At 40.4% G+C, this 21,714-nt stretch overlaps 3 protein-coding genes across 3 annotated transcripts in view; 2 read left to right on the top strand and 1 right to left on the bottom strand.

Moving 5' to 3' along the window:
- gpr45 (G protein-coupled receptor 45) overlaps positions 1-3,276 on the top strand; it is a 31,913-nt gene extending 28,637 nt beyond the window's left edge. The window contains exons 3-4 of the mRNA XM_022740706.1: positions 576-694; positions 1,180-3,276. Coding sequence (XP_022596427.1) covers positions 1,289-2,449 — 1,161 coding nt within the window. The 5' untranslated portion in view covers positions 576-694; positions 1,180-1,288 and the 3' untranslated portion in view covers positions 2,450-3,276. The remainder of the gene's footprint in view (positions 1-575; positions 695-1,179) is intronic.
- Positions 3,277-7,110: 3,834 nt separating this feature from the next.
- On the top strand, positions 7,111-11,459 carry cunh2orf49 (chromosome unknown C2orf49 homolog). Its single transcript, XM_022740667.1, has 4 exons — positions 7,111-7,227; positions 7,403-7,557; positions 9,596-9,845; positions 10,123-11,459. The coding sequence occupies exons 1-4, from the start codon at positions 7,117-7,119 to the stop codon at positions 10,177-10,179; spliced, it is 573 nt and encodes a 190-aa protein (XP_022596388.1). The 5' UTR covers positions 7,111-7,116; the 3' UTR covers positions 10,180-11,459.
- Positions 11,460-11,494: 35 nt separating this feature from the next.
- On the bottom strand, positions 11,495-16,898 carry fhl2 (four and a half LIM domains 2). Its single transcript, XM_022740666.1, has 6 exons — positions 16,866-16,898; positions 14,042-14,217; positions 13,760-13,934; positions 12,575-12,744; positions 12,260-12,446; positions 11,495-12,170 (listed from the first exon to the last, which is right to left on the bottom strand). The coding sequence occupies exons 2-6, from the start codon at positions 14,195-14,197 to the stop codon at positions 12,019-12,021; spliced, it is 840 nt and encodes a 279-aa protein (XP_022596387.1). The 5' UTR covers positions 14,198-14,217; positions 16,866-16,898; the 3' UTR covers positions 11,495-12,018.
- Between the last annotated feature and the right edge of the window lie 4,816 nt (positions 16,899-21,714).

The raw sequence follows: 21,714 nt of genomic DNA, 5'->3' as shown, positions 1-21,714 counted from the left end.
AAGGGATTTTGTGCAAGAATGTAGCTACAATCACTGAAAAGATCCTTCCCTTTTAAGATCATTCCCTTCTACCGGCTCGGATGAATCAGCATGTATTTGGGTAACATTCTACTTTTTTTTATGGGTATATAAGACATTATAGTAAGACTCTGACCCTTGAACACTACACAGCACAATCACTGAATCCATATTATTCTCTCATGGAAGACATTTTCACATGTTAGAGTAATTTGTTTTAGCTGCTTCATATTCAGGGTCCTGGTGTTCATGTTGACTCACTGTCACACTGCCATGGCTTATTGAGACAATTGAATAGAACGGAGTCATTGTTATTGTTAGTACTTGTGCTTTTCTTGCTATTAAAAGTCAAGATGTCTGCATGTTGAAATACCTGCTACAACTAGGTATTAACACTGTAAGTTGTACAGGCGTTAAACATGGAGGATCAAAACTCTGACTGGGTCTCCTTGTCTCCCAGCTCCTAAGTACAGATCCATCTGGGAGGACTGTCTCTGAGACCTGAACACCAGAATAACCTCTGCACACTTTTAACACTTGCACTGTTCCACCACTAGGAGCAGGAGGTGGAAACCATAGCAACGGACTTGTCCTGCGTGTCCTGAAGATGCCTCTCTGTTTTGCCAAGGTTGCATCAGAGTCTGAAGTGAAGGGAAGACAGGCAATCATACCATGGGTGTGTACTCTACTGTATTTGTGTTGTGTAAATGTGTGTATTTCTATTCATGTGGGAAACATTACAGCTCAGTTGTTAAACATTAACCTCGTTCAGGCCAGTGACAACACATCTCTGTCCTTTGTGACTATATCTCTCAGTGTGGTGTGTCTGTGGGTTGGCCGTATGTTGTGCAAAACTCCCTCAGCATCACAGGGACGTCATTCCTCCTCCCTCTGATTCATATTTATAACTGTCACTGAGTAATAGATCACTGAGCAGCTGAACTCATCTGACTATCTAATGAGACACTCCGTTTTTTTTTTTTTTATGGTTATGCCATATTTACTGCAGCTCTTCAAGACAGACAGCACATAAATTTAATGCACTGTTAATTCACGTCGACATCCATCCTGTTCATTTCCTGAAAGTTAAAGGTGTTCTTGCTGTTACACTAAATATTCTTGAAAAAGCCTTATGTGGATATTCTTCTGTTTCTCTCTCAGATTTCACCATGGAAGACCAACTGGTCAAAAACAACGTAATATGTGTACCACAATAATAATCAGCCATGCACAGCTTCTCTCGGGTTGATATCCCCTGATAATCGCTGCTATGGCTTTTTGTAATGAAAGCCTGCTGGAGGAGTGTGACTTCATGGAGCCGGACAATGTGGAGGAAACAGCAGAAAGCCTGCCATCGGAAGCTGCGACTCCTCTCATATCAGTCACTCTGCGTGTGACCCTGGCAGCCATAATGATCTTCATGATTACTATTGGTTTCCTCGGCAACGCAATTGTGTGTCTGATTGTTTACCAGAAACCTGCCATGCGTTCTGCTATCAATCTCCTCCTCGCTACGTTGGCCTTTTCGGACATTATGCTCTCTCTGCTCTGCATGCCCTTCACTGCAGTCACTGTGGCCACAGCTGACTGGAGCTTTGGGAGCGGGTTCTGCCGAGCCTCCATCATGCTGTACTGGCTGTTCGTCTTGGAGGGGGTGTCCATCCTCCTCATAATCAGTGTGGACCGATTCCTCATCATTGTGCAGCGGCAGGACAAGCTGACCCCACACAGAGCTAAACTGCTGATTGCAGGTTCATGGGTGCTGAGCCTGTGTGTGTCCCTGCCATCTGTGGTCGGGTGGAGGACTGGTGCGGCAGGTATTGGCGGTGCCTGGGCGCCGCAGTGTGTACTGGGATATAGTGAGTCTCTGGCAGACCGTGGATACACAGTGCTCTTAGCAGTTGCAGTATTCTTTGTACCATTTACTGTCATGTTGTACTCTTACATGTGCATCCTGAACACGGTGCGTCGCAACACCCTGCGCATCCACAACCACACCAGTGAGCATTCCTGTCTGCCAGCTCTCAACCAAGTCAGCAAAATGAGACTTACTGGGCTGCAGCGCCCCCCTCAGGTCAAAGTGGACATGAGCTTCAAGACACGAGCCTTCACTACCATCCTCATCCTCTTTGTTGGTTTCTCAGTGTGCTGGTTGCCGCACACTGTTGTCAGCCTGCTGGCCGTGTTCAGCCGGCAGTTCTACTACAGCTCGGTCTTCTACCCGATCAGTATAGGCGCTCTGTGGCTCAGCTACCTGAAGACAGTCTTTAACCCCGTCATCTACTGCTGGAGGATCAGAAAGTTCAGGGAGGCCTGTCAGGAGTTCATTCCCAAAAGCTGCAGACTGTGTCCCAAAGCGCCAGGCAGGAGCCGCAGGAGAGTGAGGCCCAGTAACATTTATGTGTGCAGTGAGACTCAATCAGCTGTGTGAAACAAGGAGGACCAGTTGGATAGATGCACAAACCAGCAGCTTTTAACACTGCTATCAACTGTTTTTTAACTCATAATCTTCCTCTTAACAAGCAATGAGAGGCCACTAAAGTTCATCTTAAAAGAATATACTGGTTGTTCATATAATCTCACCACAAGAGTGAACCTTCAGTCTCAACTTTAAGGCAAAGTGGATGATGTGAGTGCTCAGAGAAATGTAAATATGAACATCGACAGTTCTATGGCAACTCCATCTGGTGAGGAAGGTCATTTGACACAGTCAAAAGCTCCAGAGTAGCTACTGAATGGAACTTGTGGTGAGATTATTTAGTGCGAAAGATCACTATTGAACTTTCGGTTTCAATATACAGTGGTTGACTTAACTTCATGGCCTTAATGGCCTCTGAAACTTACTGCCATTCCAACAGTTTCATAACCTCCACTGTCCATTTACTTCTTTGTTTCATATTTTGTCCCCTCAAGTGGTTCATCAGTGTTATTCTGTTGCTTCAGACTGTAAACTTAATGTTCAGTCTTTGAGTAGTAGTCGTGATAATTATTCAGTTGTTAGTTATGTGATGAGTTTCACAAAAACAAACTAAAAAAAAAAAATATATATACATGGTATTAATGTTCAGTGATGTTCTCAGAGGAAAGTCTGACAGCTTTTTGAAAAACTGATTTTAATGAAATTTGTGCAAAAACAAAAACTTTTATTAGTTAAAAACTGTTACGTTGGACCATGTGTGTCATCAAAGGAGAGTGTCAGTTATTCAGCTGTAAATGTTACTTGAATGAAGAAACTACCTAAATAAATATAGTTTTGAAATGAAATTACACTAATAGACTGGAGTGTTTGAATGAAAAACACATTGAAAAACACAGCATGATAAAGGAAATATGTTGCCGAGTTACTAAAGATGTCTATACACTGCATTAACCATACAATTGGTAAATGTCATTTAGACTGTGGGCAGTATCTTTAATTGTGTGTGGCATTTAATCATTGATAAATCATTACTGCATTAATTTGGGGATATTTTATAGATGCTATAAAGCAGGAAGATTTGATTATTCTGGCAGCCTCAGCCAAATAGAGGAGCTGTGTAGCATAAAACAGAAAGATACAGCTGTTCTTTCATTACAAATTAAGTTAGCTCCATTTGTCACTGAATTCTCAGCCTCGTTAGAAGACTAAATTCGTTAATTCATTCAGTTTGAATTGCTGAACAAATCAAAGATCTTGACTGTGATCCAGAGGTCGGAAACAAGATTACTAAACCCGAGGTACAGCAACGTGGTTTTGACAAACAAAGGGAAACGTGGTCTCAATTTTGAGATATATTAGCAAAACACTGACTGTAATTTCTAGACCACAGAGAGAAAACAAATAGCACAAATCAAGTACACTCCTCCAGCTCACCTGTTGCCTGAGGTAATTATTCTGCAGACATTGTGATTTTTACCTTGAAGAGAAGTTAAATAGACATAATGTGTAAAACGAAATTAATAAAAAAATTTTTTTTAATTAAAATAAATAAATACGTATGTGTGTGTATATATATATATATATATATACATAGTTTGTGTAAAGTACAAATTTTAGAGGAACTGATCCTGTATTATTGTAAATGCTATTAGTGTAAAAAGTAAATGTTTTGTACCTATATTATTATAATTTTATTGATTACAAAGAGGTGCAGCAAAACATTTCTATGTTGCATATAAATCAAAAATCCCTTTCCAATACTGTTTTGTCTAGAAAACTAAAGACAGGCAAAGATAAATAATGAATTATTATTATTATTATTATTATATAATGATTAAATAATGAAACATTCATTTACACTCTATACATTTACACGTGTCAGCAACGTGACAACCAACCCATGGTCTATCTTAATTTAGATCTCATGTTTACTTCTACATCACATTACTGCCCTAACTTAATCACTTGACTTAGGGTTGGATCTAACAAGTAATTTGTTTCCAAAGACGTCAGGAGAGAGAACCTTTTTCTTTTTTTTTGATCCGGGGCCGTGCCAACACACCTCCCCTTAAGAAAAGGTTATTTATATAGAACCATTCATCAACAAGGCAAGTCAGAGTGCTTTAAAGAAGCATGAAATACATTGAAAATAAGTCATTGCAATAGTTACCCAAACAGGCTCAATCCGTATTGGCTCAGGGCCATGGTTCTGGTTAGAAAGAAGCTTTCATATGAATTTGGAAACTAGGATTACTAGGCAAATTAGACCTAGTGTTATTAATAATCATTTTAATAAACAATATGTTCCCAGGTACTTCCAATGAAGAAAATGTGGGTCCATGTTGTTTTGCAGCAAGCTCATGCAGAAGTGGGGCCATGTGATGTCTGTTGTCTGTAAACCAGGGCCAGTTTAATACAATTCCTCACTGTTATGCGTGGGGCCCCTAGTTGTTCTGAAAGTCTGCTGTCCTCTTATCTAAAAAAAAGTTAAATCCTAATCACCGTACAAGAGTTCTGATTGAAGACGTTTTGCTATTCATCTGAAAGTCTTCTCTTCTAACTTGCGATGAATATAGATATTATTATGATACATTATGATAGATATTTATCCCTGTCAGGTGACAATGCCTATCTGTTAGGTGGATCCAGCAATGGTTAAATCAGTACGTGATTAAAAAGAGGTTCTTCTTGTTTTCATGTGACATGCAACTGATTGAAACGAGCCTCTTCAAAATCATTTAGTAAACAGCTCTTTTGACATCATTTCTGATTTTTTGTAAAGACTATTTTTCGCAGATTTTTTTTTGCCTTTATTTAGCAGTCACCATTAAAGAGGCAGAAAGGAAATATGAGAGAGAGGAGTGGCATGACATTACATTTACTAATTTGGCAGATCCTTTTATCCAAAGCGAATACATGCAACAAAGGGCGCTGGCCGGAATTGAACCCGGGACATTGTGATTATGTGACATGTGCTGAGACCGTTCAGCTTCCAAAATCTTTGTTTGAATTTATTTCAAAGTCCTGAGCATGACTCCAATCAAGACAGAAGTACCACAAATAGTCTTCTTTCTTTTACATCTGGAAAACATCAACCTGGCATAACATGAAAGGACAATTCTGGGTTTTATTCTGGGTTTTATTTTTTATAATTGTAGCCATTTTTATTTAATAAAGATAAGCCACCATGCAAATTTCTGAGGTCCTGAATATTTTTTCAGACATAGAGGTCTCGGGCTGTAGAAGACAACATATTTAAGATTATATTTTATATGACACACATTACCTATACTGAGCTATGCAAGAACATCAGAAATAAAACACTTCATATTTGGCTGAGTGAACAACATTCACTTCTTCGATCATTCGATTTCTTTGGAGCTGAACATCTGCAAAACCAAAGAGGATGTGTGGGAGGAGAAGGCTTAACATCTGCTGATGCTGTTCACCCACTTTTTGAACCCCTGGATTAAAAAGGGCAAGTTTTTGAGGAGGGTGGTACGGTGGTGCAGTGGTTGGCACTGTCACCTCACAGCAATGAAGGTTCTGGGTTGGAACTCCAGTTCTGTGGGTACTCCAGTTTCCCCCCAGAGTCCGAAGGCATATAGGAATGTGAGTGTGAACGGTTGCTCATCACGATGTCAGCCCTGCGATAGACCGGTGTCCAGGGTGTAACTTGCCTCTCGAACCCTGTCTCCTTCTACAAGCAGCATGCATTTTCCCAGCTCATGGAAGTGATGCAAGTAAGTTAACTGGCACGACGCACTCCTGATCTCTACACCCAAGCAGTTAGATGTAAAACAACTCTCATCACACAAGGTTTTTCACACCTCCTTCATAACCCATTTGACTGCCTTATTCCACTGTTAATAAAAACTCTCTGGCCAGAACAAATCTATTTAAAAAGTCTTTCACACCACCCTCCATTAACATAAACAAGCTACTTGCAAAAAGCCAAACTGCAATTAATTCTATGTGTATGCAAACACACATATAAAAATATAGTACAGGTATGATTTTAGGTCAAAGTCGAAGTTCCATCGCCTTGTGATAGACAATAACGTTTTCCTGGCTCTGATTCTAAGTAAATATGCAGTTAGTATGATTTTTTAAATGTTTCCTAATTATTTAAAAAATAACATATAGGCAGAATATGCTAATAGGTGCAACATGTGTTCTCAAGTCAAAGACATTTATTTTAACTGGGAATCCTTTGGTCTACACTTTTAATGTGTTAAATCCGCCATGTAGTGAGTACTTTCTGCATTTCTATTGAGCTTGTCTCCGTGAGTATAAAGTGTAAATATACAAATAACATACATTAAGATACGTTAAGGGGCGACAACAAGGGCCCGACAACAAACAAAAACAACCCGATAAAAGCTAATTAATTTTTCCACATACAAATATACACAACACATGCTGAGCACACAGAATACAAGTCAATACAAATCAATATAGCAAATCAATATGGCTTACATTCAGACAGTACAAGTCCATACAGAGGCTGTTCATACGGAGAAAGACAATTTTTTTTTTTTTTTTTTTTTACAAGTGTCATTATGGAGCTCTATACCGGTAGCACATACCCCCCACCCCACCCCCCCCCACCCCCCTTCCTCCACCTCCGGTCGTGTTGTTGTGACGCGGGGCATGTCGGGAACGGATGAGCATCCAGTATGGCGACTTCCACGGGGCAAGATGGAAAGGCTGTTTGTTCCTCGAATGTGGATCTGTTACTGCACCCTGAGCTGTTGTCTCAAGACTTTATGCAGCTCATTTTAAGTGAGGTGAGTGAAAGCTCCGGGAAAATCGTGGGAAGTGTCGTTCACTGTGGAGATAAATGAAGAATACCATAATGTTAGCATGCCGGCTAAACCTGCAGCAGGTTTCTGAGCATCAGACGCTGATTAATGTTTGTCATGTCGGACAAGGTGAACTGACAGTACTTTGTGTCTGAATCAGAAAAATGTCAGTACCAGAGACTGTGGGAGTCGGGACCGGCTCACAGACCTCTACCTCCGGCATGTCATCCCGCTGCCGCAGAGGACTTTGCCCAACAGCCGCTGGGGAAGGAGGGTGGAGAAGAGCCGAGGGAGGCAGACACCGGCCGGTCACAGGTCAGACGGGTAACATATACCACAAAAGGGAGATTTCAGCATGAACATTACTGTGTATTAATTGGCAGGCAGTTAGCATTATTGTGATCTCAGCACTTCAGAGCGATACCAACACGTAAAACCAGTATATTCACAAACCATATCCCATGGTTCAGCATAAATCAGCCATTCTGGTGAGATACTGGATTATCTGTCATACCATGTTGATCCTCAGAGGCACACATATCTCTGTTGTTACTGAAAATGTGGTACTCCAGACTGTACTTGGGCCTGACCAAAAAAAAAAGCATTAAGTTTAACTAAGGATGGGCCTTATTCGTTGTGTATGCACAAATTTGCCATTTTTTTTATGGAAAGTTGGGACTGATAAAAACAAACTTGACGAGCGAATGTGTGAGACTGTAGAAACTGGTGAAACAGATGGTCCTTTTTATACTTTTTATTTTACGTCATGATTAATATATTTCCCTCATCACTCTATTCAGGCCAGCAGTGTTATATTGTGTTTGTGCTTGTTGTTAGAAACCAATTTTTCTGTCCCAACCAAAATCATAATCACTAACATCTGTGATTTATTACTGAACTGTTGGTCATAGTCTGTTCTGCAGCTGACTGCGGTGCTTCCATCAGCTGCTCGCTCATCACCACGTTCACAGTTCTAAGCAGCACAAGGCAGTGTGTCGGGGCATATAATGCCCACACTCAGTCGAGATCACTTGTGGGGCACATCAGCTCAAATGCCTTTTTAAAGGTCCTGATTCACTATCCCATCTATCTAAAAAATCAGAGACTGTATCAAATAACTTTATACAACTGGAGAACAGTGCATTGGTAGATTTTGAAATTATGTTTTAACACACATATTTCATCAAGTTCAGTGAACTCAAGGTCATGCTACCAGGGGCAAAAAGGGCAGGTAAAGCACTGGAGACGCTGCAGTGACGGCCAAACTCCGTGCGCGCCTACCCACTTCACAGTAATCCGCTGCCATCTTACCCAGGGAACAATGTGTATATTAATATTCAAGAGGGTCTCGCATTGAGGAATTATGGTTCCTTAGTAATTAGTTATAAGTTAATTGTGGAAGTTTAGTGAGTGGATTATGAGGATCATCCATGTGCACACATTTTCAAGCTGATTTATAAAGGGGAAATTGTGTGCACATAAAAGTGTGCACAGTTTTGTAAACCTGATTACTTTTTGTTGCATGCCATTTCTGTCTATTGTGTGCATGTAAAGGGTTGGTAGGGATCTTACGTGTAGTCCAGAGGTCCCTGCTAGTGTTCAGATGGCTGGAGAGTTACCAGTGTAAAGGGGAGCGATAGGCTACAAGCTCAAGATTCAAGACTCAGGAATATTTTATTGCCATTTTAACATAGCTGATAGGAATTTGGTTTGGTGAGATACCCTTACTGTCTTATAGACAGTAATACAAGCTGCAAATTATATAGGAATTGAAGATTATGGTTATGATACTTTTCAGTCTTTTAAAATGAGGGAAGAAGTTACAAAGATCCTCACAGAATCACCCATGACTCTTTATTCTGTGTCACTCTCATTAATGCCGTAATCATAAAAAAAGAAGTTGTTTTCTTTGTGAGATCGCGTCTGCTGGTTGAAGAATGCAGAATGAATGTGAAAGAGACGAGCAAAAACATGAATAAAGATGTTGGTGCTTAATTTAGACGGATTTATGTGGGTGTGCCTGCATCAACTCAAGTGATAAAAATAATGCAGAACACAGGTGTGCTGTGCTGTTGACCTGTTCCAAGCAGGTGGGCAGCAGACAGTATGAAACAGTCATTCTTGGCACTAAGACTGCAGTGTGTTACTGGTTTGGCAACTGACCCCTCCTCCCACTTTAACATGCTGCAAGTCTCCAAAATACCAAAGCGGCACAGACGTGGGAATAATCTCAGTGTGTCTCCTATTGTTGCACACCTGCATGGAAATAGAGCCTCTTACTTTCAACATGAGTTTAATCCATTTGAATGTAAAAAACTGATTATTGTTGTTATTATTGTTTGGTAATTTGTAGTTCGAGTAACGACCACAATAGGAAAAGGCCTCTGATCGTGTTTGATGGCAGTTCCTCTCATTCTGGCCCGCTCAAAGTGAGGAAACCAGAGGGAAGTAGCACAGTGTCAACAGGGATCACTGACAGGTTAAAACCTCCTCCAGCAGGAAACCTGTCCAACCCCATCCGCAAACTATCAGGCAACACCTCTTCCTCATCCATTCATCGCAGCACTGACCCCGCAAACCTCAAACGAGAAGCAAACAGCTCGGTAGGAACCTTTTCTGTCACTTCAGTTATGCGCTGTACTCAAATTTACTGCGGTATACAAGGAAAATGTGCATATTTGTCAATCTTGTCTATATAATTATTACAAGCAACACAAAACATTATGTTGCTTGTATTAATCATATTGTAATTAGAGGTTAAATCTTTTGATTCTGTGCAAAAGAGAAAACTTCCAATAGCAAATTATTATGAATCCATCATTTAATAAATCATTGATATCAATGTATTTATAATACTTGTTTCATCTTTCATCACTTCAGGTTACACCGAAGTCACCAGAGGTGAAGAAAAAGATCCAGCATGTGACATGGCCCTGACTCACAGAGACCTGATTAGAGCTCAGACTCTCGGGGACTGATCGCTCCCTTCCCATCACTGAACACCCAACTGTTGTTGCCCACTACCTTTGTTCTCCCCATCACAATTTTCACACTAATTGCATCACAGAAAGAGGTGGAAGCCGTTTTACCTGTGTGTCATGGCCACCTCCCTGCTCTCGTTCAGTTCTGGGAGCGGAGAGGATAGGACGGTGCTCTGAAGATCGCCCTGCTTTTGACGTCACAGGTCTCCTCGTAGCTTCCCACAACCTCAAGTGCCCTTACCATCAGTGATCTGCAACTCCTGAATGCCATTTAGGAAATTATGGCTGTCCGTATTATGTTTCTGTGGAGGAATTGGTTTTGGTAAAAGGGCCTCAAGTACTGGTTTGCAATGGTTTAAGGGTGAGTTTCTTGGATTGGATATGCTGGAAAAAAAAAAAAAAGAGTGAAACAGATGCTGAAGAATCTCACAGTCTGAGACCCAGACTGTCAAAGTGCTGGGCATATCCAAGAGGCATTGCGAACACGTTATGTGGCAGTGTTTAACAAATTTCTGCTTTGGTGTGTTCGCTTGAAATTTTGAACAGATGTTATGTATTATTTTTATCCTCGATTAACTTCATTCCACTGAGCTTTATTCGAACCTCAGTGCAGTTTCACGAGTTGTTCAGGGTTTTTAAATATTAGTGTAGTGTGGTAAACATTACACAGAGGAAAAATGATTTTCTTGTACAGCTGGATCATAATCCACTGCTGAGCAGCCACTCTGCCACAGACGAAGCAGGTAATTTACATTCATACATGTAAATATCACATTTTAATGATTCAGGAAAAGAAAGGAATATGGATTAAACAGAATAAAGTCTTGTTGAAGTAGATTTATTTGAAAATTGTGGATAAGTTGACTTTGCGGTTGCTGTCTTTGAAACTGACAGAGTTTAGAAACATACAGTAACAGGATTCACAAAGCATTTTGAATCCACTGTCAAATCAAGTGACATATTTGTACAAACAGTTTTTTTTTTAAATAAAATGTCCAATACAATGCATCACTTTTGTTGATTTAATTGCAGTGGAAAAGTCAGCAGCTTAGTGGCCCATGTTTGATATGTTGGTATTGTAATATATATTACATAATGTACTTTTAAAGTGAATATTGAGATTAAATGATTAAATAAAGGAAATCTAAATTCCTTTTAAGGGGTTTTGACCCAGCAATCTACAATATGTTTTAAAATTTTTATTAAATATACATTTTAAATTTGTGCATTTTTGGCTTAAAAGTTGCCAAAAGAAACATGTTGACCTCTTCATGATGTTTTTTTTTATGTATTAATATTTCTAAAATTTATGTAATTTCATGCATAGCTACAATTAGCTTTTATAGGAGTGAAGTTGCAATATGAATGTTATATTTGTCTAGTTATAGTAGAACTCATTCACAAAACTCAAACTAATTTCAGCATCAAGCTAATTCATGCACAAAGCAGTAATTATTACACGTCAAAGTCTGCATTAATAATGTAGATTTATGTCAAAATGCTTACAGTGTCTGCAAACGTGTTGCTCTTTCATAAGCAAATGTCTTTACATTCGTGCTGACAGTTATTTTTTCAGTAAAGACTTTTTCTCAAAGAATTAAAATTTAACTTAAACATTCTGAATTCAAATATCACTGTTATTAATTTGTATTTCATATCGTAAAACAATATACATTCATAGTAATGCTTGGTAGTATAGATATGCTCTGTGCTCAGATAGTATTTATTGCATGTTTCTCATTCCTTGATCATAGTTATCATCCAATCAGATGTCTCTGTCATCCCTCAGGCTGAATTACATGTCCTTGCCACACTCAGGGCACAGGATATCATCACGTTCGGTGAGGAATCCACGCCCAACCAGGGACACAGAGCACTTCTTACAGTTGAAGCAGTCATTGTGCCACTGGCGCTCCTCAAAGGAAATGTACTTGCTGCCTCCAAGGCCTGAAAGAGAAAATCAAGTGTAGGTCAAGACATCAGTGAAACGGGAGAGATCATTTTTAGATCCAGGAAGACCAATAATTAGTGGTTACCGCTAATAGGGGTAGTGCAGGAAGCGCACTTCTTGGCATAAAGGTTGCAGAAGCAGTTGAGACAATAAGCAAAGTCGTCTCTAGAGGTAAACCTCTGGCCAGACAGCTGCTGCTTGCAGCTGGTGCACAGGAAGCAGTCCTTGTGCCAGGGCTGGTCACGGTAGGTCACCCCGCCAGTGGTGATGGGCTAATAGGAGAGAATTGTCACACACAGGTGTAAGCACGGTTCTTTGAGTGAAGATGGAGATTGATTTAGTTCTACTTTGAAAATTAGTTACACTTGACTTTACGATATGAGCAATCGGGCATTTCTACCTTCTTGCAGTGCACACACTGCATGGCAAATTGCTTCTCATAGCAGGGCACACAGAAGTTATGGTTGTCCTTAGGGATGAAGCTCTTGGTGCCAATAGGCTGCTGGCATCTCTGGCAGGTAAAGCACGTCTCATGCCAGCTGTTCCCCTTGTGCTCCATCTTCCTGGAGCCTTCAGAGGAACATGGATGGATTGAGATGAAAGGATGCAAAGAGAACGGAAATAAAATGGAATTAAAGAAACCAAACATATGTTTTGGGGTCTAGAAAGAGTAAATATTTAATTATGTATTTTACATTTAGAACCACGTGTATAATTTGTGGAACTATTTTAACTATTTTAATGGTTCTTTAGTACCATCTAAAGAGATGTTAGCAATTTTCAGAATTGCTCCTTTATGGTTTGTTATTATCTATTTAGTCCTTAGAGTTCAGAATAACGTGATGCACTCATTTGAATGCATGTGATTGAATCTCAGTGTAACAGCCTTGTGGCAATTTGTTAACACAATGAGTGTGCATGCATGCTGATGTCCTTCAGTTATACCTAACTAGTATCCTCCGTGTGTTATTAACTTGTATTATTATCTATATCTCTTGGAGAAACTATAAGGTTGCTTGACCTCATCCCATTGTTTCCAACCTTGATATCTCTACCTCTGCTGTTCTTGGTGGAAAGGAAGTTCCCACTTCACTCATGTGGAGATTGTGTTATGAGTTCTATGCTCTTTTCATGATGAATTTGAAGGAAACGGGCTTTGTCATTAACTCCCTAATAACAATTAAAAATGTCCTTACATAATGCTCCAATAGACACGTCTACTATTCACACTTGCCCTAACATAATTACACGTAATCATTCTGACTCTTACTGTACATCTACTTCGGCTTTAGCTGATGCTGTCTTAGTCTATCACATTATTTCACACACAAGGGTGCAAAAAAAGAAAGAAAAAAAATCATTATAGTATTTCATTTAACCCAACTCACTTGTACTGCAATATTCTAGTGGATAAAGAATAAAGACTATTTTTTACTCAGAGATAAGGTTTTCAGAACTCAAAAGGACAATCAAACATTGAGGGACAAAGAGATTTTCTGCAAATCAGAAATTGCATTTTTGTTATCTTCTGTGTTGGTGCTAGCTCAGCTCAAACCGGTTACTCGCTTTGTGGTTTTCTTCCCACCTGGCATAATGGTTTTCTTGCAGTCATGGCACTTGGAGGAATACTCATTGGAGTAGCACTCAGTGCAGAGGAGTTGTTCATCCTTGGTGGAGAAGGGCTTGTCCACCAGCGAGCGCTTGCACTGAAAGCACTTGAAACAGTCCTCATGCCAGTGACGGTCCTTGTAGGACAGATCCTACAAGAACATCAGAGGGACAGTTAGAATAAGTCTGGTGTTCATGTTGTTTAGTTTTCACGGCAGAAACCCACAGAAAGAGCATGTTAGTCTTCATAGGTACAAACCCTGGTGTTGCAGCCAATAGGCTTCTTGCACTCCTCACAGGTGTTGGAATACAGGCTCTCATAACATTTCACACAGTAGGGATTCTCCTCTCTGAGAACATACTTCTTCCCAAACAGGGACTCCTTGCAGTAATGGCAGTCGTAGCGCTCAGTCATCTTGACCCAGGGTCACTCACCTGAGAGAGAGAGGGAAGAACAAAGATGCAGAGATAGAGAGTGAAGGGGAAAATGTCCTGTTAAACAGCATGGAGGTTGAGCAAAACTTTAACATGAAACAGCTTTATCTGGATGATTACAAAAGATTTTCCACATCCTGCTACCAAAACAATAGTATGTCTTGTAGACAGTTTTGTCTTTTCGCTACTTAGTCCAAATACATCTTTGCAGTGACACTGACACTCAGCAGAGATCAATTTCCCAGAGATTGTAAATTCCTAGTAATAAATGTTTTCCAGGACACAGTATCAGCATTCAGTATCAAGACCCTTTACGTTACAGGGTTTTTCCACGTAGCATTTTTCCCCCTTTCATCTCCCCGTCCCATCTCAGCAGTCCCTTTATTTTCTTCTTGATGTCAGAGGCAGAAGGTGACAGATGAGGAGGATATAAATAACTCCTATCAGTCCTGCTTAGAGACAGTCAACTTTTGAACTGATGCATACCAACACCCACCATGCCACCATACACTGACCCATCCATCACCTCACCTCCAGCTGTCAGCACCAGATCACAGTATCCCTTGTCATCGTCGGAGTGTGTACGTGAGTGAGTGTGTGTCCGTATAAGTAGGTTTGAATGGCACTTGTAATAATGACTACTCACAATCTGCAGCTGTTGGTGGTCTGGCTGTTAAGCCATCTGGTTATCCCACCTGTGCCTAAATACTCTTACTCTCCGTAGACCAAGGATAGTGTCGGCTATATATTTGAGTGTGTGTGTCTTTGTGAGTGATAAAGATGATGAAGAAAATGAGAAATAACAGAGAGAGAAAGGGTGCAGTTGTCCAGTCTCCCTGTGCATAAAACTTTCAATACAAGCAGGCTTTTTGTTTGCCACTCACGCACATGCTCTACTACTCATGCAACTATGTGTCCACTGATTCCTCAACACAGTTTTGACTGTATAAGGAGGCTCGGAAAGAAAAGCTGGAAGACTCAAGTTTTATTCCTACTTGTATCTTCACTCCTGTTCACTGTTTGAGTGGCTGTTTTGTTTCTTAATTTCTTGGATTTCTGGTTTTGATCGAGCTGCTCTCCTCTGTCGTTATTCCCTTTATCCGGCTGTTTTATCGTCTTTAGACTGTCTGAACGTCTTCCCCTTGATCTATTTGGGCTCACTGCGTATTCCTGCCTCAGTGGTTCAACATGAGATCTGTGAGTGATTTGTGATGTTCCTGACATTCAAAAGGTTAGAATCTTTTATCTGGTTGAAGTTGAGACGTTTAATCTGCGTGTCCTCTCTGCTCTGAGCGTTCTCAACCCCTCCCACATTCCCTCATTGTCTGTTGCTCCAGCCATGACTCACCTAGCTTACATAAGGATTTATCTGACTCCTAAAAATAAAAAAAGGATAATGTGAACTGCCACAAATAAAACCTCTAGCTATTCAGACATGCCATGCAGCTGTTTCCCAGATTCTGGGGTCTCTTTGATGCTTCCCATCTGGGAGTCTCTCTAAACTGAACTACAGTCAGTTACATGGTAAGTGTTGGACCACTGTGCAGCCTGGTGTATCCCCAGAAAGTTCTAGTGCTTAAAGACAACTTGCCTCTCTTTAAAGGTGAGAAACTGCTCAAATAATACTGTTTTTATATGACCCATCAACTTTTTGTGCATTCATTGCTTTAAAAGTTTTATTTTTACAATAATCTTAGTTGCACCGTTGCACAAATTTCTCTTAAATTCTTCATTTCAGACTTTTTAAAGATGTACAGGACTGTCTCTCAAATGTTACCCAATCATCTCAAGAAATGCAAACCACTAAGTACTCTCTCTGACAGTGAGACTACTACACAGCAATCCTCTACTCTACCAAAGCAACAGTTCTGGAGGAATTCCTCGTCAACAAAGTAAGTCAGAAAAACAGCCACGAAGAATCACCTTGTAAGCGAATAATGAAAAGAAATGATAAATCAATTTAGGTTCTAAATTTAAAATGTTCAGTTACAGTTTGCACTTTAAATAAAGCTGCACATAAAAAACTTTACACCCTACTATATGTACATATATTTACAGGAACCTCTCAAATCCCTATTGTACTCACTGTTACCACAAGATATATTTATGCTGAATTTCATCACAACAAAATGCTGTGCAGTGCATGAACAAAAGCAAAAGAATAGACCAGTTTACCAAAATAGAAGTCACTACTATGTAATATATTACCTAGTAAGGAGCTGACACCTTCATCAACACAGTGTTGCTGAAGGGAAGTGTGAGGTTGATGAGGAGAGAAGAAAGAAGAGTTGGAAGGTGGAAATTAACTCTGCTAACAGGGGTCAACAAGGGCTGTGCATTTTTTTCTTTTGGACAAAAATAGATAGTAAAATGATTTAATGAAATAGGAAGTCAGACTGTCAGATCAGGACAGAACATGAGAAGGGGTGGTGGTGGTTAAATAGTGAGGATACTGTGCAGGTGGAAAGAGGGAGAACATGAGCAGGTGGGTGGGGAGGCAGATAGGAGGATGCCAGAGCACAGTGAGCAGCTGTGGCCCAGGGAATGGAAGACATGGTGAATGAAGACCAGCGAAAAGGATGGATAGGTGGAGAGATGGATGAGTGAATGGATGGATAGTGGAGCAGCTGAACAGAGTTGGGTCTTACCTTCCTGTCTGAGGAGTGTGTGCCTGTGCAGAGTCTGTGGCAGACTGAGAGAGGAGGCTCTGGCTCAGCAGTAGTAACTCCTGATTGCATTACTCCACCCATCAGGGGCTAATTGAAAATGGGGGAGGGGCAATGCGTGGGGGGGCGGGGGATTTTTTTTTGGGGGGGGGGGTACCAAGAGGGCAGGCAATCTTTTTTGAGATGATCTAAAAATACAGCGGTGCTTCACAGAGATAACCCCGAGGCCCCCTTTCACTCATTCAGTCACCAGTGAGACTATGTGGTCTTTTAAGGTCACTCAGTTGTTGTTCATTCGCTCACTCACATACAGGATCTCACAAGCTTGCTTAAATTACACTTTTTATTTCCAATTTGTTTCTCCCCACAACAGATATGCCATATCATCCCTCCCCATCCTGCTTCCTGCAGAAAAAAAAAACAAGTCAATCTTCTCAACTGTTGTTTTTGTTTCATCGAGTATCTGTGGTTATCATTATCACAATACAGAACACACACATACACAAACACACATTCGCTCTGTTACATAATGCCTTAATATTCCTATGGCCTCTGATGCGTGATGGAAAGGATGCCATGGGTCAAATGTCAAAGACTGTTGTCCTGTGAGATTTGTCCCTACTCATGTGTCTCATCTGTCTCTACCTCCCTATATTCCTCCTCACAGGGGAAAATGCATTCATTCCCAAACGTCCAACGTGTTGAATACAGTATCCGCGCCTGGTAATGACAGACACCCACATGGTTTCTAAGAAAATTTTAGCACTATTTTCCGCAACCCCACTCTCTCTTGTTCACACTGCTACACCCCCTCCATCATTTCCAATGCTCTTCTCAATTCTTTCTTTCCTCATCTCACCTCTCTCTCTCTCTCTCTCTCTCTCTCTCTCTCTCTCTCTCTCTTTCTCTGAAACAGGTTTTCCTGACCCGGTGGTCTCTCCAGTGAAAAAATACGTCAGCAGTTTTCCACTAAGATTAAAGTGCTCTATTTGTGGCGAGCCATAAAGAGTTTAGCGCTTTGTGTGTCAGTTTGTGTGTATGTATCTCTGTGTATGCATGTTTTCGTGTTTATATCGGTATATGCAAAGGTTGTTTTTTTTGCCATGCTAGCAACATGGATACCGGTTGGTCTACTGCTTTGGTACAGACTAAAATATCTCAACAATTATTTACTGGATTGCCATGAAATTTTTTTACAATTTTTTTTTTAATGTATTTTGGTTTTGAGTGAAGTGTCTAAACATCTTTTGGCTAGATTGTCTTGAAACATGATGCAGATTTTCATGCCTCCCTTAGAATGAGTTGAAATGATTTTGCACAAGTGAAAATTTTAATTTGTCCAGTACTTTACTTCATGACTAGATACCTGCAAAAGTAGTGAGACAGCTGCGTGACTGAGACTCAGCTGCACTGTGTGTTTAGCGCTAACAAGCGAATGTTAGCATGGTGAACATGGTATTACATCTGCTAAACATCAGGATGTATGTATTCTAACTTTAGCATTTAACTCAAATCACCACTGTGTTTACATACACGCTCACAGAGCTGTAGACTGATTAGCTGTTGCAAGGATGAGTAGTTAGCAGTTTTCATTTTTTTTAAAAACAATGTTTTTCTTTCACTTAGTCTCACTCAGCCATTTCAGGTAATCTGATTAATCTTTTATTTCAGTATTTGGCCTGTGGCTCTGCAGCCACAGGCCAAATACTGGACAGGCCTTTGTAGTTTTTACCAACTGAAATTAAAATATAATCACCAGGAAGTGTTCAATTTCTGTTAAACTGTGAGCAATAGCTTAGCAATGTTTTCATGAACGCTACTCTAAACAGGTTTGACATGGGCAGCTGGGAAAAACAGGAAGCTCTGTCACTTGGACATGGGGGAAATTGAAGTCAGATGACAGTTCGCCAGACTGAAGACAGAAGATGTACCAGTTCAGAGGACGTGACTGGGAATAGATTTGATTTGATTACCCTGTCTTTAACAAACTAGTTATCTTTTCCTTCATGTGTCTAATGTGCTTTTAGTAAAAATGTAGAAATTTTCCCCATGGAACTCAAGCACATATATAAATCACATGTTCACCAACCACCCCCTATATTGCCAATGTATACTTTAACCACTTTACAGTAGTACTCTAGTATTTAACACAGGCATTTTCAGTTAACTCAGTTCACTTAATTTCAGACATGTGGTCTAATTTAAACCTCACAGGACAAATCTGTTTCATGACCAATTGAAACATTGCCCAGGACTGGTCGAGCATGCCCTCAGTCCTTGCTCCCCTGCCCCCAGCCTTTGCTTCTTCTGGGCCTTCAGCTGGCACACAGTCATCCCTCCCCCACACTGTACCCTCTGGATCGAGGTCTCCAACTCAGCTGCTAAGGCCAGCGGATAAAGGTGCAGCTGTCTGGGCACTGCAAGGCTATCGTGATGCTAAAGCCTAGTGCTTACTTCTGTTGCAAATGGAAAGGTCAAGCCAGGCAGACCCCATCATCACTAGTGGACCGTTAATCATTAATGCCACAGGAACCAATTGGACTGGAATTTCTCTGGGTCATCCAAGATCCAATACGATCCTCTGGAAGAACTTCACTGACTGCCTGTCAAACTGGTTGAAATGGATCCCAGTGACTGATTTTAAAGAACGTGCAATGTCATAATTAAGGTCTCAAATGGGCAATCAGAACCGATGAAGAGGGAAAGAATCATTTTGGGCTCCCACTGTGGGAATTGGGCATACTTACAGCTTAGCAAGTGTAGAGCAGGAGTCTCCTGGCTCAAGCTGCCATATATCCTCAATTTGATGTTTAATACTCAAGCATTAAACATAGTGCACATGACTAGATTACCTGCATAAAAGGAAATTAATTAGATGATGAGATCATTATACAAACCTTTCATGCTTCTGGAAATAAGGCTACAGCTAGCAGCTTAGCATAAAGAAGGGGGAAACCGCGAGCCTGGCTCTATCCAAAGAGAGATATTTGGAGAGACTTCAGGAAGCTGCTCCCGACGCGTCTTATTGTTTTTCCAACTTTCCAGCTCAGATTAAACTGTCCACTTCGGAAGTAGGCATGTTTAAATCTAAACTGGGATGGAAAAAAATACAAGCAACCAGGAAGTAGTTCCCCCAGTAAAACTGCATTGTGTCATTTTTGGATTTCATTTTTTCTCCAGATAAAACAAAGACAATTTTACATGTTATTTAGTGAGCTTTAGAGGCAGATTTGTTACCTTTGGATTGAGCCAGGTTAGCTGTTTCCACTCGCTTCCATTCTTGGCTGCTAGTCATAGCCTTATATTTAATGCAACCTTTCATCTAACTCTTTGCCAGAAATGTTGTTGTTATTGCTTAATAAGATACATTCTGTTATGCATCTGAGGTACTTAATCCGCATCATCTGTGCAGGGAGGTAATTCTGTCCAAAAAAAAAAATGCTATCATTTTAGGGTAATACTATCTTCTGTTATTACTAGTACCGGATATAATTTAAAGTTATAGTAATGTGGTCAGTGGTATTATTTTCTGGAGCAATCCACTTCTCCTGCCAAAAGGACAGTGCTATCGCTAATAAACTCAATGAATCAAATTACGCTGAATTTGGAAGAGGTAATAGTGCCTTTTCATAGCGCCCTGAGCTCCTTGTGAATGTCCTGAGACCTGGGTGAGACTGCAAAAGTATCTAGGAAAGGACAGGACTTATCTTTTCCCTTTGCCATTACAGACTACAATCCTTTCATTCCAAACTCAGGATTTTGTGTACAGTTACTGCCTGCCGCCTGCAGCATGTGGATCTTTATGGTTTACTGTAGCTGCTCTCACAAGTAAACTGAGATTTAATTTAAAGCTAAATATCTGTTGTGTCAGCTGGCAATGTAATGACGCATGTGTAACTTAAATAATGCCCATAAGAAATCATGAAGCCAGACCGAGATGAGTGGGATTACTTTGCATGATATCTGGCCATTTGCAAAGTTGTTTATTGTGTTAACTTGCCTGAAGATAGTTTAGATCCATTAGCTGAGATCCAGTAGTGGAAGAGGGAGCATCCGCGGACACGGCAAGAGGAAAAAAACAAACCTTTTAAAATAAAAATTAAAAGTAATTCAACTCCTGCAATGGCCAAAAATAGTTTTAATAGTTCTCAGGCTTTTCCTTCCCAAATTAACTAAACTGTCTCTGGTTAGTGTGGTGGCTTTGTCACCTGATGTTGAATGTATGACGATGATTAAAAGCCTCCTGTACTCATTTTCACTCTTTCTTCGCTTGCTGCCATCGCACTGATGTGGGTCTATATATGACACAGCAAAGCCTCAGTCATTTAGCCTGGTGTTGTGTTCCAAGACTGCTAAATCCCTGAGGAGATTGGTGGGATGTTTCAACCCCAGCAGTCACTGGACACTTTATTTAGATGCTGAAGTTCCTCTTTTCTTTGCGTTCTTTTTGCCCGTGCAAACTCTTCATGCAGTCACACAGACAGTCAGCCTGACACCAATACATACAAAATTACAATGACCTGCTTTCCTCATCTGGATGTTAGTGTGACATTTGAAAGCATATGACACAGGTTTGACACAGGCTTTTAGAGGTTCTACAATTAATATGGAGAGCCTCGAAAAGTAGAGCAGAGAGAATCCTTGTGACAGCATTAATATTTTAATGTGGGAAATTCATTTCCCAACTTGGATCTGACATTGTGTTACTCTCTTCCTGCAGAAAAGCTCTCATTTGTACTCATCAGTGAGGTAAGGTGATTTACAGTAAAATACTTTTCTAGCAATGTATTTTGTGAACTGGGAGGGAGTACGTAGACATTTTGGAGATTTG

This window comes from Seriola dumerili, unplaced genomic scaffold (assembly GCF_002260705.1).
Source record: "Seriola dumerili isolate Sdu_G_001 unplaced genomic scaffold, Sdu_1.0 BDQW01000052.1, whole genome shotgun sequence".
NCBI lineage: Eukaryota > Metazoa > Chordata > Actinopteri > Carangiformes > Carangidae > Seriola > Seriola dumerili.
Note: the sequence above shows the minus strand (reverse complement) of the source record. Positions and strands in the feature narration are given on the sequence as shown.